Source organism: Osmerus mordax, chromosome 9, assembly GCF_038355195.1.
Source record: "Osmerus mordax isolate fOsmMor3 chromosome 9, fOsmMor3.pri, whole genome shotgun sequence".
Classification (NCBI taxonomy): Eukaryota; Metazoa; Chordata; class Actinopteri; order Osmeriformes; family Osmeridae; genus Osmerus; species Osmerus mordax.
Window position 1 is genome coordinate 16,917,439 of NC_090058.1, and position 26,537 is coordinate 16,943,975.

The 26,537-nt window shown below is 44.7% G+C and overlaps 1 protein-coding gene and 1 non-coding gene across 2 annotated transcripts; one reads left to right on the plus strand and one right to left on the minus strand.

The window, feature by feature from the left end:
* Positions 1-1,369: 1,369 nt before the first annotated feature.
* Positions 1,370-13,929, minus strand: palm1b (paralemmin 1b). Its single transcript, XM_067243528.1, has 6 exons — positions 13,581-13,929; positions 7,578-7,620; positions 7,189-7,269; positions 3,668-3,783; positions 3,471-3,541; positions 1,370-3,158 (listed from the first exon to the last, which is right to left on the minus strand). The coding sequence occupies exons 2-6, from the start codon at positions 7,617-7,619 to the stop codon at positions 2,764-2,766; spliced, it is 705 nt and encodes a 234-aa protein (XP_067099629.1). The 5' UTR covers position 7,620; positions 13,581-13,929; the 3' UTR covers positions 1,370-2,763.
* Positions 13,930-16,727: 2,798 nt separating this feature from the next.
* On the plus strand, positions 16,728-16,799 carry trnac-gca (transfer RNA cysteine (anticodon GCA)). Its single transcript has one exon. It is a non-coding gene; the product is annotated as a tRNA-Cys (tRNA).
* The last annotated feature ends 9,738 nt before the right edge of the window (positions 16,800-26,537 follow it).

The window sequence follows — 26,537 nt, forward strand, 5'->3', positions numbered from 1 at the left end:
GGACAAACAAGATTCAACACTGTTCAACATGCATAATCAAACTGTTGTCTGCCATTGGATTTGCCAATCATCCTTCTAAGCACCAGCAAGCCTTATTAAACATAGACTGGATAAGCTATAAATATAATGTAAGTCTATTTAGGCTTACATATTTTGCATTGTAAAAAAAAAAAGCGTCTTGGTTTTTGTTTTGTAAGGCTGCATAGGTAACCTGACTGTATGTTTCAGTCTTGCTCTGCATACTGTCTCTCTCATTCTGTCCTTCTATTACTATAGAAGGGTGTGTGCTCCCCTGCAGCCCTCCCAAGGAGACCCCAGACACAGAGAGGAGAGGCTCCATTAGCCCCACAGTAATGCTTTTAACCCCTTAGGAGACACAGGACGCTAAACCACTCTCACCATTAGCACTGCCTGGGATGGCTGCTATCTGTGTGTGTGTGTGTGTGTGTGTGAGAGTATTTAGCGTGTGTCTTCTCAGCATTATTTCATCAAACAAGACAACATCTTATGCAGAGCTGAAAACAAACAGTAATTTTTATTAGAGATTAAACATTTGGACGACCACAGAATAGATGAACAGGCCGTTGGTCTGACACAGGGCTTCTCAGCTCCGGGACCAGTGACACCCCCAACTGCTTTGCCAGTAAACTCAGGAGTTAGAGACAAAAGACCCTGGGATGAATGTGTGGACGTAACTAACATCCGGAGGTGAATAAGTGGTGTCGTTTGGTACGAAGTAGTGGGCATACCGTCAGTGTACCAAGCCTCCTCTCCTTCCAATGCTGTCCCCCACCCATTTACTGCTCATTCTACAGGGCGTACAGGAAATCCTCGCGGGCAGTAGGGCGTATGCCTGAGTTTCACGTAGTCCACCATCTGGTGTGGATCCTAGTGTTTGGGTTGGAGGAGGGGTGATGGTGGGGTGGGCCCAGAGCTGGGAAACCCAGGGCTCACTAGCTCAACCAATTGAACCTGACAAAAGGCACCGACAATACACAGATGTAGTAATCACATCAAATACAATGCTGCCCTTATAACACAGGGGGGCCAAATAGAAACCATGACAGTGAACAAGTCAGTTACACGAAGGTTGGAACTGTACATCGGAAACACACGGCTGTGTGTGGAGGTCTCCCGCTCTTTTAGACACAAGGCAATTTTTCTCTGGTGTTAACCACAGGGCAGTAGAGCGACAGTAGAGTCCATTAGGAGAACGACAACAACTCGGTCATAGAAAGTCCCTCCGTCCTTCGAGCTGGAGGAGGGAGACAGCGAGCGGAGAGCGAGAATTAGCACCAACCTCGGGGGTGGGGGGGGGGGGGGGGGTGGGGGGGGGTGGGGGTGGGGGGGTCAGTCTTACTGACTGACTGACTATTTCAAGACTGACTGACTGACTGTCTTACTGACTGTCTTACTGACTGGCTGGCTGGCTGGCATGGTCTGCAGCCACAGCTTCCAGAACTAGAACACCAGAGGGACACACAGGGTGTCAAAGCTAGATTACCTCCCTGGTTGTTCAGCAGAAACCAGCAGTGAGTCATGAGGACACTGTCTGGGACTGGGTTTGTTTGATTCGTACGGAAATGAAAGATGCAGGGGGGGGGGGCAGCTCCACCCTCCACGGCGTCCCAGTTAAACCCGAGATTACATTCATGAGAAAAACAAGGGAAACATGATGGTGCATGGACCTGTCAGACCTGTTCATGCAGTGGTACCTCCTCTTTAGACGCAACATTGACATTATTGCTGACACAACCAAACTGCTCAGCGTTAAGAAGCGTTGCAGGGATGGGTTGACTCGCGGTGACCTTTGATGCAGTGTGGTTCTCTCTTATGAACAGGGCCCAAGCGCAGTCTTACAGGTACGTGTTATGTTGTAATGAAGTGTCATTGTGATGAGCCTCTGGGTCAGCTTCGTATTTGTGACAACCGTCAACAGTTAATCATATCCCTGTGTAAAGGCTTGTGACAACTATAGGTGAGGACAGGAGTTTAGACAGCACTTCTTCTTTTTTTTATCCTCGTGATTTTAACTGAATATGGTAGCGCTTACAAGCTTTCATGCAGATAGTGGTTAGAGATGATTCAAAATCAAACCCAAAACAAATAAATACACACTGTAAAAAACATAATTTGATATCAATATATTAAAATACTATTCAAAATTATATCTTGGAGACATTATCGTATTATGAAATAGATTGATAAATAGTTAGATACACAGAGGAATTTACATATGCGCCTGTGTCCTTCATATTTCATTTGCAGTGACTAAATGACATAGATTAGAAGTTTCCAGACCTCCCCAGATGTAACAGTACAATCTAGAGAGCTGTCACATGTTCTATTCAACAATAACAACAAAATTACATACAGTTCAATAATAAAGATATACATACTGAATACATTATAAATGTCAAGACAGAAAAATAGAAAAATATCAATAGAAATAAAAAGTAAAATACATATCAGAGAAAGGAGAATACTTGAGAGTGTTGAGTCTCCATGTTTGTTAGGGTGGCTGCAGATGTCCAGTTGGCTTCAGCGGTTGCCATCTTGGCTGTAGTTTTCTCTGGTGTTGAACTGTTGTTTTTTTCCAGTCCTATTAGAACACACTCTCTTCCACACACATGCATATGCACACACACACACACACACGCACCCTTCAAGCCCACCCACGCAGGAACACTCATGCCCAAGCACACACGTATACACACACACAAGCACGCACAGACACTCCACTCCACACACACACACACACTCTCACATAACCGTGCAACACTTGCAGGGCTGTTTCTTCTCATCCTCCTTCTTCTCCCCTTCCTCTCCACCTCCATTGGCCTCCCCTTTCTCTGCCATGCTTCCGTTGGGAGGCCCCCCCTCCTCCGTGGCCCCGGCCTCCCCCCCCGTCTTCCCCTCCCCGTCCTCGATGACCACAAACTCAGCCTTGACGTTTCCGTCCACGCCCTCCATGCCCAGAGCGGTGCGGCTCTCCTGCTCCTCCTCCACCGTCTTGTAGCCCATGAAGACCAGGGTGACGGGGTTCTCGGCGCTGGCCTGGTCCGGGCTGGGCCCCAGCAGCTTGGCCTCCATGCCCGTCACCTCCCTCCTAGGGGTCTGGCCCGCCGCCTTGCTGCCCTGCACCACGCCATTCTCACCTGCAGGGGGCGCAGTGGCACAGCACAGGTTGAGAGAGATAGAAAGGGAGTAAGTTTGAGAGAGGGACATTGAGAGAAAAAGAGAGACAGAAAGAAGAGAGACAGAGAGAGAGAGAGAGAGAGAGAGAGAGAGGGAGAGAGAGAGGGAGAAAGAATGTTGGAGGAGGGAAGAGACACAGAGGGATAGACAAAGAATGCAAGAAACAGAGAGAGAGAAATGGAGGGACTGAGGGAGAGAGGCAGAGAGACAGAGAAAAAGAGGAGGAGAGGGAAACGAGACCATGTGATCCATGTAGATGCTTTTAGTGTCACCTCCATTCTCTTGGGCCACGCCCCCATCATCTGCCTCGCCTGTCTCCAGGTCCTCGATTTCCTGCTCCAGCCTGACACACACACACACACACACACACACACACACACACACACACACAGGGGTAACGTGAGATGAGGTGTCTGTGGAGATGGTGATTCGGTTCGATTCGGGTTCGGTTCCCCAGCTGCATCCTGACCTGGTGATGTTCTGCTCCAGCAGTTTGGTCTTCACCTCGTCGTCATGGAGACGCCTCTGGGTCTCCTCCTCCTCTGGCGCGCCGTCCAGCAACCAGCGCTCCCGCAGGGCTTTAGACTGAACACACACACAGCAAGGACTGAGGATGTGTGTGTACGTGTACCTGTGAGTATGTGTACCTGTGTTATATGATATATATGTGTGTACCTGTGTGCATGTGTATATGTGTACCAGAGCATCATAGCAGGAACACCAAAAGGACAGTTAAGGGTATTTGTCACACACACTGCCCCTTGTGGTCACTACAGGTCACAGTCACCGCCCGTCCACCACCCATCTGTCCTCTCTCTGACAGACCCGTTCCAGGTTCCGCTGGGACCAGGGGCCGTGCCAGGGAACTGCCCCTCCCCAGAGATACACCACCTGGCACCGCTAGAGACCTCGTCCTCTCTTCTACCCTGTCTCGACCTCTCCTTCTCCCTTCCCCTCCATTTTCTCCCTCTCTTTCTCCCACCCTGTCTAAATATTTTCTCTCGTCCCCTTCCCATTTCCCCCTACCGCCTTGACTAAACTGCTATCTTCTATCTTTCCCCTCAACTTCTCCCTCTCCTTCCTGTCTTAATCTCTCCTTCTCTCTTCCCCATGACTGCTCCCATCTTCTCCAATGTCTCCCTTCCGCCCTCTATTTCTCGCATCTTTCTCCCATCCCGTCGATCTCCATCTTTCTTATCCTCTACTGCTCACATTCTCTCTATCTTGCCGGATGAATTTTCACGGTGTGCAAATGAAACCGTTTCAGAGTGTAAAGACCATTGTTTTAATTCTCCCTGGGTGTCTCTATGGTTCAGCCACACTCTATACTCTGTATGAGGACCCACAGACTGACTGCAGCTCTGGTAGCCAGCTTTATGTGGATTCCTCTCCAGTGATGCAACAAGAATTTCCAAAGCAAAAGTTTCTCCCCCCCTGGCCCCACCCTTCCCTCCCCTTCCTCTCTCCCCACCTCCCCTCCATCCCTTCATGACATCGTTCCTTCTTTTGTCTGTCCATCTGTATATATTTTTCTTTCTCTCCTGTCTATTCGGTCGTACCCCTGCCCGCCTGGATGGAAGCCTTTACTGGTCTTTATCCTGCACACTCACTAACATTGATTTTTCTCTATTTCTGCTCTATGACTGTAATCCTACACTCCAGCTACATACTCCAGCTCTTTATCTGTCTCTGGAGTATCAGACCCAACCCTAACCCTCCCCCCCTTTCTCTCTCCCTCTCTCCCTCCCTCCCTTCCTCTCTCTCTCTCCTGTTCTCATTCTCCCTCCCTTTCTCTCACTCCATCCCTCCCTCCCTCCCTCTCTCCTCCACCTCCCACATGCAGGCCGGCTGCCTGACGTCACTGGATATCCTCATCAATAGACACACCCATACCATACTCACACACGCACACACACAAACACACACACACACAGAAACACACTCACACGCACACACACACACATGCAGCAGAAAACAGCAGCCAAAGCAGCAGAGCTCCATAGCTCACGTCTGCCACATTGTTCTCTGGAGTGAAACCTGCTAACTCTGCACACAATGGCCCTAGCCATAATCTCTCTCTCGCTGCTCTTTGTCGCTCTTGCTATCTCTGTTTCTCTCTGTTCCACTCTCTCTCACACACAGAGATACAAACTTTGCTCGTTATGCTTTGAAATGAAGCATTACAAATCTGAATGAACTTCAGAAACAGGAAAAAACTAATAGTGGATATTTTCTTTCTGGGGATAGGGGTAAGGTCAGTGTGTGTTCCACCTAGGGTTAGGGGTTGTCCAAGTGTTGGGGTTAGTAAGTGTGTTGGGGTTAGTCATGGTGTTAGGGTTATGGTTAATCAAGGTGCTAGAATTAGTCAGGGTGTTAGAGTTAGTCATGGTTTGTCAGGGTGTTAGTTACATTTAGTCATTTAGCAGACGCTCTTATCCATAGCGACTTACAGTAAGTACAGAGACATTCCCCCGAGGCAAGTAGGGTGAAGTGCCCTTCCAAAGGACACAACGCCATTTGCATGGCCGGGCATCGAACCGGCAACCTTCCGATTAATAGCCCGATTCCCTAACCGCTCAGCCACGTGACCCCGCCATCTGAGTTAGTCATGGTGTTAGAGTTAGTCATGGTGTTAGAGTTAGTCATGGTGTTAGAGTTAGTCATGGTGTTAGAGTTAGGCTAGGCTCCATCTGTAGGCGTCACACTGGGTAGTAGCTTAAGGCCAGTGCTTGCATCATCACATATGCCAATTTGCTAATTAACAACAGTCCTGGTATTTCTGTGTTTACAGCTTCACCTTCACACGTGTGTGTGTAGGTGTGTTTGTGTGTGTGGGAGTATGTATAGTTGTTAACCACTGGGGTGTGCATAGTTATATAAACCTACACACTTTATACAAACCTGTATACTTACATAAACCTATAAAAGGTTTTACCGAAATCCTTAAACACCAAAATCAGGATTCAGCTTTTCACACAAGTATGCGTGTTTGCATGAGAGTGTGTGTATGCATTTGTTCATGTGTGTGCATGTGTGTGTTACTCTGGTCTGAAGAATACAGAAGCCTGTGACAATGCAGAGAAGGCTTAGCCAGAGGAAACACATTTGTGACCCACTCCCACTAAACAGGAAACAGATCCCCCACACACCGCACCCCACTCTGACTGGCTTACGCAGTACAATCAAACATTTCATACACACACACACATTAGCACCAAAATAGAGATTTGGGAGCATGCAAGGTCGTAAGTGCACACACTGACTCTTATAGAAGCCCTTCATCTATGCCAGCTCGATTGTCTGGGGCTGAAATAGCCTTCAGAAGCCCTGTACTGTCCTGTGATACACACTCGGAAGCCAGCTCTGATACAAGGTGTGTGTATTATATGTGTGTACTGAATGTGTGTGTAGTGTGTTTTGCGTGCATGTGTGTGTCGTGTGTTTTGCGTGTGTGTGGATATATAGAGTGTGTGAGGCAGCTCTTGGTCTAGGCGTTATCTGCTGGCCATACAGAACATTCCATTACCGTGGAGATAGGGAGTATTTCCATCTCTGTGGTTGTATCAGAGCAGAGGTGAGAGAGAGGTGATGGCAAACACAGACATCCAACAGTTAACTTGTGCATGTGTGTGTGTGTGTGTGCAGGGCCGGAGTGGGACACCTTTCAGCCTGGGAGTTTCAGGCCCAAGACCGGCCCACCTTTTTTCGTATACCAAACAGGGCCGGATGCAGCCTGCTTTGATTGGGGGTGCAGTGAATCTTTCTGGGGGGTATCATGATTACAGAAAGGGATCGTATTTTTTATATTGCTACCATTTGAGACTGCTTAACGATCCGAGTGTTAATCAGGCACGGAGCCAGACGTTGTAAACATTCGGGGCTTAGCCCCAACCTAGGACGTATGGGTTTGATGTGATGCAAGATAGGGACTTACACACTTAATGCGAGCGCGCATTAAGTGTGGGTATATGTGTGTATGTGTGTGTTTACCTTGAGATGCTGGAGCTGCCTTCGGTCATCATCCAGCTGCCTCCTCTTGTTCTCAATCTCTGTCTGCTTCTTCCTCTTCTCCTGCACGCACGCACACGCACGCACGCACACACACGCACGCACACACACACACACACGGCTCTAATTATAAAGTTAGTGAGGAGTATGTTGCGTGTGCTGCTTGTGTGTGTGTGTGTCCTTTATGTGGGAACTAATGGTGTAGGATATGGGGTCTAAAAGGTCTAACAGGCCTGAGAGCCATTTCAGCAGAGGGCTGACCGGTGAACAAGATGGAATGAGGATGTTGTTTCTAAAACCTGCTCGCATTATATTGATTATGTGTGTGTGTGTGTGTGAGTGAGTGTGTGTGTGTGATGTACTAGACTTACAGAGATTGCCTGAAGTCTCTCCTCCTGTGACACCTCAGCCATTCTGAGAGAAAGAGAGAAAGGGAGAGATGCACAGGGATACAGAGAGAGAGCCAGAGAGAGAGATACACACAAAGAGAGAGAGAGAGCCAGAGAGAGAGACACACAAAGAGAGAGAGAGAAAGAGCCAGAGAGAGAAAATGCCTGAGTTGATTTTCAACAGATTCCCAGTAGCCACGCCCCTTTCCCTCAACCTGTCAGAGCGTGAATCATAGAGAGAGCCTGAAATCATTGGCTGCTATGGCAACGTGCTGGGTGCATGGCAACAACACCTTGTGTTACAAAGCTTGAGAAAAACGTGACATTATTTTGTTGTTGTTTGTATCCTCTGCCTGTTTGTTTATTGGTCCAGAGTCTTCGAGCATGTTGCCCTGGCAATGACATATGGAGTGCTACAGTAAAACTATTTTACACTCATATTGGCACACACACCCAAAACACCCAACCACATTAGCATCACATGGATAGAGAGCCCTCACAGAACATCATCTGATCTCCCCCTCCTCTCTTCCCTTCTCACTCCCTTTCCTCATCTCATTGCACTAGACCTCCAGCTCTATAGACTAACCCTACCCTCACTAGACCTCCAGCTCTATAGACTAACCCTACCCTCACCAGACCTCCAGCTCTATAGACTAACCCTACCCTCACCAGACCCCAGCTTTATAGACTAACCCTACCCTCACTAGACCTCCAGCTCTATAGACTAACCCTTCCCTCACCAGACCCCAGGCAAGTTAGAGAGAGCAGGCAGGCAGACAGACTTGCATGCAGGCAAACAAACAAGCAATTAGACAGGCAGGCAGACAGACATACAGACAACAGGAAGAAAACAGGCAGACATATTGCTGGAGCAGCATTTCCAGTAAGACATTAGTCGTATGTGTTGAGTACCTTGCCTTAAACGTGCTTCCTGTCTTCCTAATGGCCTCTACTCAGCCAGTGCAGTCAAGCACCCTGGGGATGGAATACACTACCTACTATCTCTCTTGAGCCCCTGAACAGTGCACACATTCGTGTTTACCTAACATGTCGCATATTTATCAAACCCCGCCAGCTATAACCAGGAAATGGAGGTGGGGACCAGATCCGTGATTCTAGAACAGTAGTTTTCGAACTGTGATTATTAATCTGTGATTCTACATGTGTTCTCAGTGAGGCATGTGCAGGTTTGAGACTCGTGGCTAGGGGTGACACATCGTCAGATTAGACCAGGTCTGAGAACTGCTAATCTGGGATTATGTTAAACAGACACCCAATACCCTGGATTAGGACACAACAGCATACGGACATCGGATACCAGCACACACACTGCTGGAGGCCTTATTAACACACTGCTGGAGGCACACACCTCTGACTGAGGACCGACCATCTATCATGAACCTAATGACCAGCCTGTGCACTTGAACGCAAGGGAGGAGGAAGCCAGTGCCATATCCTTCTACTACACACATCTGGAGTGTCTACCCCCCTCCTCTGCCGTGCTCTCTCGTCCTCCCCTCTCTCCTCATCTCCCTTCCGTCTCTTTCCTTCTCTCCCCTCTCCCCTCCTTTCCCATCCTCTCTCCTCCTCCTCTCAACTTCCTCCTGTTCCTTCCTTGAGGCCAAGAGGTCAGAGGGACAATAATACCCTTCCCTCCTGTGACCACGCACTCATGGTCTCTATCTCTATATATCTCTCTCACAGACGTTCTCTTTCTCTGTCACTCGTTCACACACACCCTCACACACACATTCTCTTTCACTCCAAAATTGCCCTCTCTCACACACACACACACACACACACACACACACAACCACATTCTCTCTCTTTTTCTCAAACTCACACACACATTATCTGTCTATCTCTCTCACACTCACATTCTCTCTCACTAGCAAACCCTCACACTACCTCACTCCTTTCTCTCAAAAACTCCCTCCCTTAAACACACACACACACAGCTGTATCTGGCCAGAAGTGATAGTAGTCTGCTATGCTAAACAATCTTGGGCCAATACAAACCCAAAAAGGTTGTGAAGTGGAAGCTTGAGACTCCTGGAGAGGAAACCCAGATATGAGAGCAACAAGAGTAGAGAGGGACGCAAAATACTCCATTACACCCCCTTACACTGGAGATAAAGGGAAGCAAAACACCCCGAAACACCCCAACAGACTGGAGAGAAAGGGAAGCGAAACACTCCGAAACACACTGCGTCGAGAGGGACACAAATCCAGGGAAACTGAAGAGGAATCCCATTGAGAGACATGAGGAGGGCACTGGGAGGGGCCTGTGAATGGTGTGTGTGCGTGTGACATCACACACACGTCCATCACTTATGTCACATGTTTGAGTAAGCTCACCGTCATGATTCGTGTCTCGTGTGTGTGTACGTGTGTGACTTTCCTGACAGGGCTAGAAAGAGTCTGCAGGACCATCAGGAAATGACATTCAATTCTGACAAAGAACGAACTCGAAAAGGTGTGTGTGTGTGCGTGTTTTGTTCAATCAATGAAGGACATCAGCTTGAACAAGAAACAGAGTGATGTGTCAGCAGAGAGGAAACAGTCCTCTGAACAGAACCTTCTGTCTCCAGGCTTTCCATTGTGCACACATGCTAACAGCATTAGCATGCTAAAGAGCATTAGCATGGTTAGGGTTAATGGCATTAGCATGCTAATAGCATTAGCTTGGGCAGGGTTAATAGATTTAGCATGCTAACAGCATTAGCATGGGCAGTGTTAATAACCTGTTAGCAGTTTACCCATCACCACTGCTGTTTCTCAGAAAAAAAGACGCTCTTTCTCTTTCTGGTCAGAAGAACAGGAAATGTAGCTCAACACTTTAGCCTGGCTTTACAGTCTCTATTACACTAATGCTACTAGAACTTAATTAGGCCCAGTTGGTATTCCTGGTATTCCCTCATAATATGAAGTGCATAATCAAATGCTGATGTTATAACAACAGTCCTAATCCCTGGTACCGGTAACTCTCCTTTGATACAGTACTTGTGCGTATGTGTATAGGAGATAACAAGAATGTGTGTGTGTGTGTGTGTGTGAAAGAGATAGATAGAGAGAGAGAGCCAGAGAGAGAGAGCCAGAGATAGAGAGAGAGAGAGAGAGAGAGAGAGAGAGAGAGAGAGAGAGAGAGAGAGAGAGAGAGAGAGAGAGAGAGAGAGAGAGAGAGAGAGAGAGAGAGAGAGAGAGAGAGAGAGAGTGTGGCATACTAGCCTGGGGACTGGGTTCTGGGTTAGGTTGGTTTAACAATGAACACAGAGAGAGATTGAGTCGTCTTTAACTAGTTATCAATAGTGCTTTAGATATGATCCACCTACCACCCAACTGCTGACTATCATATGAGTATGTGTGGTGAGCGTGGTGAGCGTGTGTGTATCCGTGTGTATGTGTGTGTATGAGCTCTGGTCTTTGTGTTGTCATCTGAGATTAAAATGATTTAGAGGCTAAACATGACAGTTTATCAGAAAACAACAGAAAATCGACTGGGAAAAACACAAATCTTTTCTTTCTTTCTGTCTGTCTGTCTTATATAGTGTGACAGAGGAAAGAAAGAGGGGAGTAAGAGAAGAGCAAATGGAAGGGAGAGAAAGTGAATTAAAGTGAGGAGGAAGTACATTACAGTACAATTAGAGGAAATACATGAGAAGGATGAAAGAGAGAGAGAGATAGAGTGACAGAGAGATAGATAGTAGAAGAAGGTTATAACATGCATCGTTTCCGTGGAGACAGAGAGACCTGGGTCATGGCAGCCAGCTTTCGTATTTGTGTGCAGAAATTAAGTTAACTCTCTCTTCTCTTCCTTCTCTCTCTCTCTCTCTATCTCTCTCTCTCTCTATCTCTCTGCTTTTCCCTCTCTACCACATTCCCCCATCTGGATGATTGTCTAAGCCCTTAACTAACCAACCATCATCGTGCCTTGATTAATTTTCTATAATAATAATAATAAGTGTCACTACATGGAAGAGCTACACTCCATTATGTCCTTCATCTGTGGTAGAGAGAGGGTGGGGGGAGAGAGTGGGAGAGAGGGAGAGAGATAGAGAAAGGAGGTAGGGGTAGGGAGGAAGAGAGAGGGAGGGATGTGGTTAGAGAGGAGAACGAGGTGAGGGATGGAGGTAGGGAGGAAGAAGGGTGAGAAATGGAGTGAGAGAAAGATAGAGAAAGATAAATTGTGTGAGCAAGAGAGAAAGAGAGAGACCACATCAGAAGGAACACATCTTATCCTCCGTGTTATCCATCCGTGTTTGAAAGGTCACAGCAGCCCTCTACTCCTCTCCAGTGAGGGTGTCTGACGATGGCTGGTCACACCAGAGTTGTCTCTTCTGTCTGTCTGACACTACCCAGATCTGGAGGCCGGATATAGATCCCCAGCCTCGCCTGCCGGTCCCAACCCCCCGCCCAGTGCGCAGCCCGACCCTCACCCTACAGCCCGGGGGCTGGGGAACTGGGACTTCAACACCGGATGCATATAGAGTTTAGATAGGCCATCAAACCAATCACTAAACATGTCTAAAGATTCAAAGTGTTAATGTGTAGATAATGTCAATTATATGCCGGCTCAGCAATAGCTGTTCTGTGGTGGATATACAGACTAGATGGATCTATCCAATTGATATTCATGTCCCACACATCAGTCAGAATAGAATGATTTTTGTTATTTTTGTGTCTTGTATGCTTTTTTTTTAAAGCAACCGACCACATTCCGAATCTACTTGTCTTAGGATGGAGATCTACTTTGATGTCTCTGTCTGTCTGGGTCTCCATGAACCATCAAAAAGCTGGGTGCGGTGTGCTCAGATGCACGTCTCCCATTGTTGGTCGGCAAACCTGGGCCAAGTCAACAAAGATGTTGTCCCCAGTCTCTTCCCTTCCCTGGACACCCATGAGACTCACAGGAACTCAGTAACATACAATGGAGACCTTCGAGAATAAAGACCAAACAAATAGGCTTCCGCAAGTTCGCAAAATATCGTTATTGTTACAAAGATTGAAAGAAAAATCTGAGACGTTGGGGGTCTTGGCCTTGATTTAGGAAGGTGTGGGAAGATGCGTGAGAAGCGACTGCGAGTTTTTGTGCCGAATAAAGCTGAATAAATGTATTCTCCCTGGACTACTGAACCCAGAGTACTAAAATGCTGCAGCAGGAGCAGTCTAGAGTGAAAATTCCAGACAAGAGTATGTAATATCCATGGTTATCAGCTCAAGCGCGCCATGTTGAAACGAACCCCGCACACCACAACACAGCATTGAAATCCCCTCGCACTCAATCGCATTCAAACGGGGGGGGAAAAATAGAAGAAAAAGCAAAAACACACCGCAAACATCTCTTCTCTGGCTATGTCTGGTTTGTGGCGCCACTGGTAATGCCCGCCGAGGCAAAAACCCAGACTGCCCTTCACCCCTAAACACTCGCCTGGCGAACAGATCGATATACATGATGGATCATCCTTGTGTTTGCGTAAACATGTCGCGGTGTTGCACCTGTCGACTTGACAGAATAGCGTTTGTCTACCTGGATAACCTGCACGGGGACGGCCAACGAACAGCACAATCTGCGCTGAATCCTATTCTTATCAAATTACGAGCTATTTCCACCATTTCAAATGAATGAAAACATCTGTTTGGGTGATTTTGGTATCACGAGGTAATAGACATGTTTCCCCCCCAAATAAAAAAAAGCTGCGTCGCCATCATAGCGGGTTTATGCAATGTTATTGTAAACAACAGGTTCACAATGTCACTTCATTTGACTGTCGCACGGGAAAGGCTTCATTATCTCGATGGCTTCGCCCTGGCCCGAGTCATCTCCTCTCCATCCCTCCGCAGCGCCGGGGGAGGCTCGCTTGAACCTTTTTTCCATACAGCTTCGTTTCTATGTCAACACTAGACAATTTTATGAAATCAGTTTGAGTACCCTGCTGCAAATCTACATACAGTGACTACGAGTTCATTTAAAACAGTACTTACTCAGTCGAAGATCCTTGTCACCTCGGGCGTCAGTTCTCTCCACTCAGAATATCAGCAGTTCACGGTTTGTATGCTCCGTCCTCGCAGACTACCCTATAATGTGGCGTGTTTGTTTATTCTCGTCGTCGGTCCTCAGTAAGCTCAGCCACCTCCCCTCCTCTTCTCTGTCCTCCGCTTCTCTCCTCCTTTCCTGGCTGCCACCCCGTTCCTTGGCCACTGAGCTGCCGATAACGCAGATTGCGGGGAGCTCGTGCGCTCGACCCGTCAGAGGACCATTGGCGTGAATGTGAGTCCGGCAAAGCGCGTACTTTGCTTGGATTGGTTAAATCGGCGCGGTTTGGGTCTGATTGCCGCGATGCGCTCTGAGGTCTCGCCCCAATGGCCTACAGTTTGAAATGCGAAGGACGACCTCCGGCTCACTATTGCACCGCTATAGTAGACATATAATGCGTGTGTGTTAGGGTGAGTGTAGGAGAGAGAGGAATGGAGAGAGAGGGAAATGGATAGGCTACGCCTTCCTATAGAAGATAAAGGGGGCCCCGCTAGCGTTGACAGATACGCTTCCTCCCACATATTGTGGGCCTCTGCTAAAACGTATGACGTGACCAGCTCATACCTGAGTCTGTGGTGGGATAATAAAAAGACGGCGGGGCCACTAATGTATTGAAATAACAGGCAAATCACAGCGTATTTCTAGGTGCTTGAAGAATTGGTAGGCTGGTTGCTCGTGCTCTCCACCTAGTGTTTGTTTTTGGTATTTCTTCCTGTCTGCACCAAAATGTCGAGCATCCTTTCCTCATGGGTTCAATCTCGCGACAATAAAAAAAAGGCTTTTAAACGATTGATCAGCATATTCTGTATATAGCCATTCTCTTCGGGGAACTACATTGTCACTTTTTTGCAGTATCAAAATCTTTATCGCAATCCCCGTAACAGCCTATGGGTATACCCGTATGGGTATTGGGTTGATTAGGTAGGCATAATTAATATGTCACCCTCTGACATATTTAGCCTCGCGGCTGTGTTGGCCTGGACTCGCACGTGGTGTAGCAAGGAGGGTGGTTGCCATTGTTATTTGGTTCCTTGTCGGTTTATTTTTGTCATGTTGCACCTTTCTCCTTTTCCCACCAGAGGGCGTGTGTACTCCATTCTTCTTCCTACTGCTAGTTTATGTACCCCTAGTATAGATAGTCCACATATTTAAATTTTAGGTATATGTTTATTGTATGCACCTTCCTGCCAAAGCAAATTCCTTGTCTGTGCAAACTTTTATGGCGAATAAATCCCATTCTGATTCTGATTCTTTCCAGCCGGCTCAATGCAGATACACGCACATGTTATGAAATTGGAAACTCGGTTCATGGTATTGGTGGTATTTGTCCATGTGTTGAGTCGGCAATGAATCATGGGCAGGCATTTGTTCAGAAGGTGTCCACTGATATCTACTATATATGTTTTATGTATATAATATAGTAGTGCTCAACCCAGTCTTACAGTAGTACAGTAGTGTTCAACCCTGTATTTGGTAAAGTTGTAGTGGCAGGGTTGACTTCTCTCCGAAGTAAGAGTGGAGAGGAGAGCAGTCTCACAATAAAGATGTTTTCAGGCTTCACCTTGGAAACCGATAGTCTCCTAAATTTGAAACGTGTAACAACCTTTGCTAGAGAAGAGCAGGGGCAGTGCTAGGACTCGGTGGAAACTGGTCTAAGACTGGACCAGGCTAGTATTGCGCTACTACCAACCAGGCTAGGATTGGGTTTGGACAGGGTTAGAACCAGACGATGACGGTTCTCGAACCAGGCTAGGAAGACTATTAAGATGTTTGGAGGGGAGCTATGACCAGGCTAGGAATGGGTTTGAACCAATCAAGCACTGATCTAGAATCAAGTCTAGGACTGTTCCAGGACCCAGCTAGACTACATGGGCTAGTAGCCTACTGGGCTAGTAGTCTACTGGGCTAGGTGGGATATAAGGGAGATGAGAACTGATCTTCCTGTGTAAAGAATGTTAGGAGGCTGGAGGAGGGGGGTGCATGGGGTTGCTAGGGGGCTGTATGGAGGGGAACAGACTGGGTGGGGGAGGGAGGGGGCCGTCTGAATATAGAAGTTGGAGAGAATGAAAGGAGCTTATCTCTAAGACACAGTCTTCAGTCTCTTACTCTCTCTCTCTGTCTCTGTTTCTCTCTCTCTGTTTCTCTCTCTCTCTCTCTCTCTCTCTGTGTTGCATACCCACTCACACACATCCCCACATGCATGTGCACAAGTGCATGTCCACATGCATCCAAACACACTACCAAGTGGATGGGGGATCTGCACATCTTCTGCCTCTTATGACTCACTGGGGCACACACACTATCCCTCTCTCTCTCTCTTTCTCTCTCTCTCTCTCTCTCTCTCTCTCTCTCTCTCTCTCTCTCTCTCTCACACACACACACACACACACACACACACACATACACACAGACACACTCTCTCGCTTTCTCTCTCTCACTTTAACACACACTCACACACACATACACACATGCATACACTCTTTTCTTCTGTCTTTTACAAAGACACAAATGACAGATAATGATTAACAAAACAGCCTTCCTGTGTTCCTGTATGTCTGTCATGACATCATCATAACCATGGCTGACAGATGAGGGTCACTGCTGTTTCTGTCTGAGGAGAGAAATCCTGGTCTGACTGTAGTCTCCAGTATACTTTTATACCTACCAAGGAGCTACTCATTACCTCAGCGTGTGTGGGCGTGTGTGTGTTCAAGTGGGTATGTGTCAGTGTTTGAACATGGTGTTTGAGTGTATGTATGCGTTCCCATGTGTGTTTGGGTGCGTGTATATGGTGTGTGTGTATATGGTGTGTGTGTATGTGGGTGTGTATGTGTGTGTGTGTGTGTGATAGACCGACTTGCAGCTCATTCTGCCTCTGGCCCAGCTCAGCAGTGTTATCTCAGGAACACTGAATAAACATGAGCGGTGTGATGTCACTGAACAAGAGTTGGTTCCCTCCTGCATGTCTTCATCAGAACCAGCACTTTGGGAACATGTGGCCCTTCTAGATTACTGCTCACGCAGTTATGTCAAACACAAACCCATCTTTTACTTTGATTTGGAGTTGGTTGATGAGTCTCTCTCTCTCTCTCTCTGTGGGTATAGCTCAGTGGTAGAGCATTTGACTGCAGATCAAGAGGTCCCAGGTTCAAATCCGGGTGCCCCCTCATTTGTCTTGTAGCATTTGTATTTTTTGTAATATTTGTATTTTTATATTGTAAATTACTGCAACTTATATTTTATTTTATATTTTATTGTATAGTTTATTTTAATCTAATTCCACTTAGTACTGCTAGTTATGTACCCTTAGTGTATGGGTGGGTGGGTGTTTTCTTTTGAATGTTCAATATAATTCTACAGAATTCAGCATGCAGGGCCTCTATTGGATACCTCACTTCTATATAGCGCTATTGGTGCTATTATGCTATCAAATATTTTAGTCCAGATTCCGATTGGTATGTCTATTTTGTGGAATTTTTTTCTAATTGCAAAAAAAGGCTCTGCAGGCCTTCTCCTTCAGCACATTCACTGCTAGTCCAAAAGTTTCCAGAGGCACTGATTTTGATCCCCAGGTAGTCATAGGACAGGGTGTGCTCTAGTGTGGTGTTTCCTCGAGTGAAAATATGTCTGTTGTCCTGAGATCTGGGCTTTTTCTGGAAGATCCTTATTTTAGACTTTTTAAAGTTTACTGTCAGGGCCCAGTTCTGACAGTATTGCTCTAGCAGATCCAGATGCTGCTGTAAACCCTGCTCTGTGGGTAACAATAGCACTAGGTCATCTGCATAGAGCAGGAATTTTACTTGCCTGTTGTTTAGGTTGAGGCCAGGGGCTGTAGATTGTTCCAACAATACTGCTAGCTCATCAATGTAGACATTGAACTTATTTTTGACATAGATTGATTTAATGATGTCATAAACTGTACGTCCTATACCACTTTGGATCATTTTATAGTATAATCCTTCTTGCCAGGTTGAATTAAAAAAAACTTTCTTAAAATCAATAAAGCATGCAAAAAACTTTTTTTGTTTGTTTTGGTGTATGTGTTGATCTATTAGGGTGTGTAGGGTGTAAACATGATCAGTAGTGCGGTGATTTGGTAGGAAGCCAATTTGTCCTTTACTCAAGACATTGTGTTCCGTAATGAAGGCCAGCATTCGGGCATTGATAACGCTGCAGAAGACCTTCCCCATGTTACTGCTCACACAGATGCCACACACACCTACACAAACACACACACGTACAGTTGCTATGGAGCCATAATGAAGGTGGTGTCATGGCAGCTTGTCTGTGTCTGCAGCTGAGACCGTCACATTATGAAGCAGCATCATTAGAGAAACACCTACCATCACCAGCTCTCTCTCTTTTTCTCTGTCCTTCCCTCTCTCTCTTTCTCTACCCCCTCCTCTCTCTCTCTTTCTCCTCCCCATCTCTCTCTCTCGCCCCTCTCTCTCGTTCATCTCTCATCACCATCGCCCCCTCATCTCTCCCTCTCTGTTTATACTTGATCCAGGCTGTTGGTAGATGAGTTCATTTGTTTCGGTGGTGTTATTCTGCGATTTGATGTTGTGTTGATTTATCTCAAGGAATTTGTTCCTGCTCTTCTCAGAGTGGTGCTATTTCTGTCTCCAGCTACCTATCACGATCACTCACTGAGACAAGCTTCACCCCTTCAGAGACGAGGTGACACATCGGATTCCTTCCTTCTTTTCTCCCCTATTCCCTCCCTCCCTTCCTCCCATCTCTCTTTCTTTCTTTACATTTACATTTAGTCATTTAGCAGACGCTCTTATCCAGAGCGACTTACAGTAAGTACAGGGACATTCCCCCCGAGGCAAGTAGGGTGAAGTGCCTTGCCCAAGGACACAACGTCATTTTGCACGGCAGGGAATCGAACTGGCAACCTTCGGATTACTAGCCCGATTCCCTAACCACTCAGCCACCTGACTCCCTTTCTTTCTGGTTCCTTCTTTCTTTTTTTCTTTCTTTCTCTTCCCCCCATTTCCCCCCATTTCCCCCCTTATTCCCAAGACTAAATCAGTCCAAATCAGATGCTGAGCCAGAGACAGATCACTACTAGTGCTGCTGTGGGACTGGCAGAGGAAGTTGAGTTTGTCATGATAGAAGAAGGTTCAGTATCCGTTTCAGCCCCAGATCCAGCCTCTGGGCCCAGAGGAGAGATGGATCAGAGAGCTGGTCCTGCGTCGTGAAGAGAACTGGGGCTCTAATTGCTTGTTAGGATGGAGTCTTCAAAGTGGGTGATTAACCCTCGTGCTGCCTTCGGGTCACATGACCCAAAGGTTCATAACGAACCATCGTTGTGTTTACCCAATTTTACCCAATACAAAAACAAATAAAAATAATTTTCTTTTAACCTTCGCAATGTGGGGGGTCTGAGACAGCCCGACGGTTAAAAGAAAATGCTTCACTTTGATTTTCTATGCGGTAAAGTTGACGCAATACGACGGTGGGTCACAATGACTGATGGGTCAGAACGACCCGAAGAGAACACAAGGGTTAAGCGTGGATTAAACGGCGTCAGTTTTTACATTTCACACTGGATTATTTACCGATTTAGCGGAGAGTTTGTGTATGTAAAGGACGTGTGGGCGCATGTTCCTCTGCATCTCAGTGGTGAGATGATGGTGTGAAAGTCATCACCATGATTGTGTGCACATGCGTGTGTACGTTCGCAAATGTATGTGTATGTGCTTGTGTGTGTGTGTGCGTGTGTGTGTGTGTGAGAGAGAGACAGGGTTCTACCTGAAAGTCAAAAGATGCTTATGGAGGAACAGTGAAACAGGTCACACATGGCACACACACACACACACACATGTGGAGAGCACCTGTACACACACACACACACACACACACACACACACACACACAGTCCCAGGCATGACTAGTGTGGTCTGATAACTGTGTCAGTGTGTTAGTGCTCTCTGGCAGGCCTGCAGGGTATTTAGAAATGTGCGGTTCTACTCATGCATGTAGGAGCACAGTCACATGAATCCAGTCAGGCTGAAACAGCACTCCAGAGCTCCACATGTACACAGAGAGTAGGAAGCTACAGGATGTAGGTATGTCTTTGTGTTGGTGTGTCACTGAGTTTGTGAGTGTGTGTGCCAGTGTGTGTAAACTGTATATGTTTGTGTGTGTGTGTGTTTGTGAAATATCTCTGTTTGTAAGTTGACATGAATGCGTGTGCGGTGTGTGTGTGTGTGAGGTAGATCTCTGTTTCACATTAATGCATATTTGGGGTATATGCGTTACAGTTTTTTTTTCCGCTTTGGTACTATTCTCGCAAGTATGTGGTAAAACCTCACAACTTTTAGTACAAAAGTCTGTTTTTTCAAACATGTAATCACATGTTCAATTGACAAAGTACAATGCACAAAATTACACAATCACTTTTTCACCACACCTAATCAGTGTGTCATCAAAGAAATACCTTTCATATGAAGTAATTGTCTTTCACAATGCAATGCTCACAATACGTTTGATATGCTTCTCATCTAATTTGCGTAAATACATTTGACCAACACTTACGGTAATCCAACTGATTTTACGTAATGGTTAATCACTGAACCGTTTGGTAAACCTATATATTTTCATTTCAGCAATAACCAGTATATTGATCTTGAGAACTACAGAAATAAAATTTGTTTTTGTACGAACATATAAATTAACCACACATGATGAATACTCGTTATTGCTACTTGATTTCAGATTGGGTTAACCACAATTGGTCATTAGATATACGTAAAAGTGGGGGCATAAACACTGGCAATTTCTTTCAACATAGCAGGATAGACAGCAAGGAATAGGAAGAGCTTGTGGACAAGGGATCCGTCAGAGAGGTGGGCATGAGAGAGGTCAACAGAGAGGTCAGAGGGGTGGGCATGGGCACCAACAGAGAGGTCAGAGAGGTGGGCATGGGCACCAACAGAGAGGTCAGAGAGGTGGGCATGGGCACCAACAGAGAGGTCAGAGAGGTGGGCATGGGCACCAACAGAGGTCAAATAGGTGGGCATGGGCACCAACAGACAGGTCAGAGAGGTGGGCATGGGCACCAACAGAGAGGTCAGAGAGGTGGGCATGGGGCCTCTAAATGTTATGTTTTTTTCTCATTTAGTAGTTACATAATAGAAAGTATACCTATGTTACAATTATATCTGAAAAATAGTAAAAACTACGTAATTTGCCCAAATGATTGTAGACGATGTCTTCATTGATCCTTCACTTGATTACACATAGGATGGATATTTTGGAAATTATTATTCATTATGTAAATGTGAGTAATGTAAGTGTATTGCCTAATGTGAAACTGTGTAATCTGTCTTTTACATAGTACTGGAACATATTAATTTCAGCACTTCTAAGGCCGATTTGAAACATGTATCTTGCATTGTTTGCTGTTGGATGAACTGATTGTTAAAAGTACTAAACTGAAAGGAGATCATACTGTTGTGTTTCGGTGATTAAACCAAATGTTCCCATTACATATTACAACTAGAGAGGGTACAATTTCTGGGGAAATTGTAGGGTGTGCTTGCTTGCGTCGGTTGCACAGGGGTCCGTTTTTGAATGACATTTTTACAACTGATATTTCTGTATATTTTATATAAAAATGCATACTTATTATTTATAAAGATTACATAGATTTTTTTGCTGCTCATTTACAACTGAAAATACGAGTGAAGTGTAGAATGAAATAGATGTCTTCTCATTTCCCCTGCAAGAGACAGCCTCATCGTTGAATCAAAACGAATACATTTGGCAGACCGGTGTAAAAATTGACCTAATCTCTATGACTTAAACGTCATTTTAAGTTTTTCCCTTCTCATGATATTTTCAGGCATTTAGCCTACTCATATTGCATTCATTCATGAATAAACAACCCCTTTGAAGATTATTCTACGACGTTACCCGGCAGTAGAAGATGGAATCGCGATTCAAACAGTACCATCTGCTAACTGAAAATATGCCCCCCAAAAAGTAAATAAGCTTGACATTTATTTAGTGGAAAATCGCTCATTCATAAAAAGCTCACTGGTAGCGATCATTGTCAGTAACAACGCAAAATGCGATATAGCCCTGTGTGGAGAAGCTGCCCCGGTAAATTGTACTACTACTGTACAGTACTAGACTACTGCTGTGTTCGTCTTGGTAGCGATTGCGTTGGTTGAATTGGATTTAACGTTCCGTTGTACGGTTTAGGCTGAAATTAATTATTTTCATGAACAGATTGACAACGTTTAGGCTGTGGCAATGAAGTTCAGGTTAGTAGTTAGATAGACTTTTGATTGAAGTAAGGGGAGTGCCGAACATTTTCTGTCGCCGTTTGACTTCCTAAACAGCTGTGTACTGTAGCTAGATGTTTTTGTAGTGTGTCTCACGTAAGCTACAGCATTGCAGTGAGCTACACCGGTTTGAAACCACAGGTAATGGTAATTTCACCAACAAATCGTTTACTAATGTCAGAATAAACCCTACAACGAAAATGTATATGTGAGGAATGTTTATTTTAACGATTGAAAACAGATAACGCTACATCATAGACCACTGTAGTATGTGTTGCCCGGGCAACACAGGCTAATGTCAAGATGCTAATACTTCAGTGAAATAGTAGACTACTGTTTCCGAAAGTAGATGTACTTCCTTAATAATATCAGCTTATATTGTACATTACACATGACAATTGTGTGTCATATCACAAAGTAAAATGAGTAAATAGTTATCACCCTGGCCTCTTTGCTTGTGGCGTTTCTGCAGCTGCCTTGCAGTAAAGCTATAGTTAGCCTAGCTATCCCCCAAGTTAACAGATGCGAAACGAATGTTCTGCCAAAGGTAGTCACGCGTGTTTTCGTGACGTTAGTGACGTAGTGACGTTAGTAACGTCAGTGACTGTGGCTAGCAAATTAGCCACCGTTAGCTTCACTTTTCGCCACAAAAACTTAACCTAAGCCCAAACCATGCAACGGAACGTAAATTCCAATAGAAGCAACTCAATCACTACCAAGACGAAACATTTGACACCTACGTTGTCTATGTAGGCCAAATATTTACTGAGTTTTAGGGGGGCAAAAAGAATAATAATAATAATAATAAAAACTAGAGAGGATACAATTTCTGGGGAAATTGTAGGGTGTGCTTGCTTGCGTCGGTTGCACAGGGGTCTGTATATTTTATATAAAAATGCATCGGGCCTACTTATTATTTATAAAGATTACATAGATTTAAAAGCATCTTTTTTTTGCTGCTCATTTACAACTCAAAATACGAGTGAAGTGTAGAATGAAATATGATGTCTTCTCATTTCCCCTGCAAGAGGCAGCTGACAGGCTGAATCAAAACGAATACATTTGGCAGACCGGTGTACAAATGGACCTAATCTCTATGACTTAAACGTCCTTTTAAGTTGTCCCTTCTCGTGATATTTTCAGGCATTTAGCCTACTCATATTGCATTCATTCATTAATAAAGAACCCCCTTTGAAGATTATTCTACGACTTTACCGGCAGAAGATAGAATCGCGATTCAAACAGTACCATCTGCTAACTGAAAATATGCCCCCAAAAACGTAAATAAGCTTGACATTTATTTAGTGGAAAATCGCTCATTCATAAAAAGCTCACTGGTAGCGATCATTGTCAGTAACAACGCAAAATGCGATATAGCCCTGTGTGGAGAAGCTGCCCCGGTAAATTTTACTACTACAGTACAGTACTAGACTACTGCTGTGTTCGTCTTGTTAGCGATTGCGTTGGTTGAATTCGATTTAACGTTCCGTTGTACGGTTTAGGCTGAAATTAATTATTTTCATGAACAGATTGACAAAGTTTAGGCTGTGGCAATGAAGTTCAGGTTAGTAGTCAGATTGTTTCAACTATTGAAAGACTTTTGAGTAAGGGGAGTGCCGAACATGTTCTGTCGCCGTTTGACTTGAACAGCTGAGGAGTTTTTGTTAGCTACTCACACTAGTGTCTCGGGGAGGCTACAGCGTTGCAGTGAGCTACACTGGTTTGAAACAACAGGTAATGGTAATTTCACCAACAAATCGTTTACTAATGTCAGAATAAATAATACAACGAAAATGTATATGTGAGGAATGTTTATTTTAACGATTGAAAACAGATAACGCTACATCATAGACCACTGTAGTATGTGTTGCCCGGGCAACACAGGCTAATGTCATGATGCTAATACTTCAGTGAAATAGTAGACTACTGTTTCCGAAAGTAGATGTACTTCCTTAATAATATCAGCTTATATTGTACATTACACATCACAATTGTGTGTCATATCACAAAGTAAAATGAGTAAATATTTATCACCCTGGCCTCTTTGTTTGTGGCGTTTCTGCAGCTGCCTTGCAGTAAAGCTATAGTTAGCCTAGCTATCCCCCAAGTTAACAGATGCCAAACGAATGTTCTGCCAAAGGTAGTCACGCGTGTTTTCGTGACATTATTGCAGACCGGTGTAAAAATTGACCTAATCGCTATGATTTAAACGTCATTTTAAGTTTTTCTCTTCTCATGATATTTTCAGGCATTTAGCCTACTCATTGCATTCATTCATGAATAAACAACCCCTTTGAAGATTATTCTACGACGTTACCCGGCAGTAGAAGATGGAATCGCAATTCAAACGGTACCATCTGCTAACTGAAAATATGCCCCCCAAAACGTAAATAAGCTTGACATTTATTTAGTGAAAAATTGCTCATTCATAAAAAGCTCACTGGTAGCGATCATTGTCAGTAACAACGCAAAATGCGATATAGCCCTGTGTTGAGAAGCTGCCCCGGTAAATTGTACTACTACGGTACAGTACTAGACTACTGCTGTGTTCGTCTTGGTAGCGATTGCGTTGGTTGAATTGGATTTAACGTTCCGTTGTACGGTTTAGGCTGAAATTAATTATTTTCATGAACAGATTGACAACGTTTAGGCTGTGGCAATGAAGTTCAGGTTAGTAGTTAGATAGACTTTTGATTTAAGTAAGGGGAGTGCCGAACATTTTCTGTCGCCGTTTGACTTCCTAAACAGCTGTGTACTGTAGCTAGATGTTTTTGTAGTGTGTCTCGCGTAAGCTACAGCGTTGCAGTGAGCTACACTGGTTTGAAACCACAGGTAATGGTAATTTCACCAACAAATCGTTTTCTAATGTCAGAATAAATCCTACAACGAAAATGTATATGTGAGGAATGTTTATTTTAACGATTGAAAACAGATAACGCTACATCATAGACCACTGTAGTATGTGTTGCCCGGGAAACACAGGCTAATGTCATGATGCTAATACTTCAGTGAAATAGTAGACTACTGTTTCCGAAAGTAGATGTACTTCCTTAATAATATCAGCTTATATTGTACATTACACATCACAATTGTGTGTCATATCACAAAGTAAAATGAGTAAATATTGATCACCCTGGCCTCTTTGCTTGTGGCGTTTCTGCAGCTGCCTTGCAGTAAAGCTATAGTTAGCCTAGCTATCCCCCAAGTTAACAGATGCTAAACGAATGTTCTGGCAAAGGTAGTCACGCGTGTTTTCGTGACGTTAGTGACGCAGTGACGTTAGTAACGTCAGTGACTGTGGCTAGCAAATTAGCCACCGTTAGCTTCACTTTTCGCCACAAAAACTTAATTTAAGCTTAAACCATGCAACGGAACGTAAATTCCAATAGAAGCAACTCAATCGCTACCAAGACGAAACTTTTGACACCTACGTTGTCTATGTAGGCCAAATATTGACTGAGTTTTAGGGGGGCAAAAAGAAATAAAAATAATAATATATATGTGAGAGAACAAAGGTTGTGCTCTCGCCGAAGGCTTGAGCACACCCAACTAGAGAGGATACAATTTCTGGGGAAATTGTAGGGTGTGCTTGCTTGCGTCGGTTGCACAGGGGTCTGTATATTTTATATAAAAATGCATCGGGCCTACTTATTATTTATAAAGATTACATAGATTTAAAAGCATCTTTTTTTTGCTGCTCATTTACAACTCAAAATACGAGTGAAGTGTAGAATGAAATATGATGTCTTCTCATTTCCCCTGCAAGAGGCAGCTGACAGGCTGAATCAAAACGAATACATTTGGCAGACCGGTGTACAAATGGACCTAATCTCTATGACTTAAACGTCCTTTTAAGTTGTCCCTTCTCGTGATATTTTCAGGCATTTAGACTACTCATATTGCATTCATTCATTAACAAAGAACCCCCTTTGAAGATTATTCTACGACTTTACCGGCAGAAGATAGAATCGCGATTCAAACAGTACCATCTGCTAACTGAAAATATGCCCCCAAAAATAAATAAGCTTGACATTTATTTAGTGGAAAATAGCTCATTCATAAAAAGCTCACTGGTAGCGATCATTGTCAGTAACAACTCAAAATGCGATATAGCCCTGTGTGGAGAAGCTGCCCCGGTAAATTATACTACTACAGTACAGTACTAGACTACTGCTGTGTTCGTCTTGATAGCGATTGCGTTGGTTGAATTCGATTAAACGTTCCGTTGTACGGTTTAGGCTGAAATTAATTATTTTCATGAACAGATTGACAAAGTTTAGGCTGTGGCAATGAAGTTCAGGTTAGTAGTCAGATAGTTTCCCTACTGAAAGACTTTTGAGTAAGGGGAGTGCCGAACATGTTCTGTTGCCGTTTGACTTAAACAGCTGAGGAGTTGTTGTTAGCTACTCACACTAGTGTCTCGGGTACAGTAGGCTACAGCGTTGCAGTGAGCTACACTGGTTTGAAACCACAGGTAATGGTAATTTCACCAACAAATCGTTTACTAATGTCAGAATAAATCCTACAACGAAAATGTATATGTGAGGAATGTTTATTTTAACGATTGAAAACAGATACATCATAGACCACTGTAGTATGTGTTGC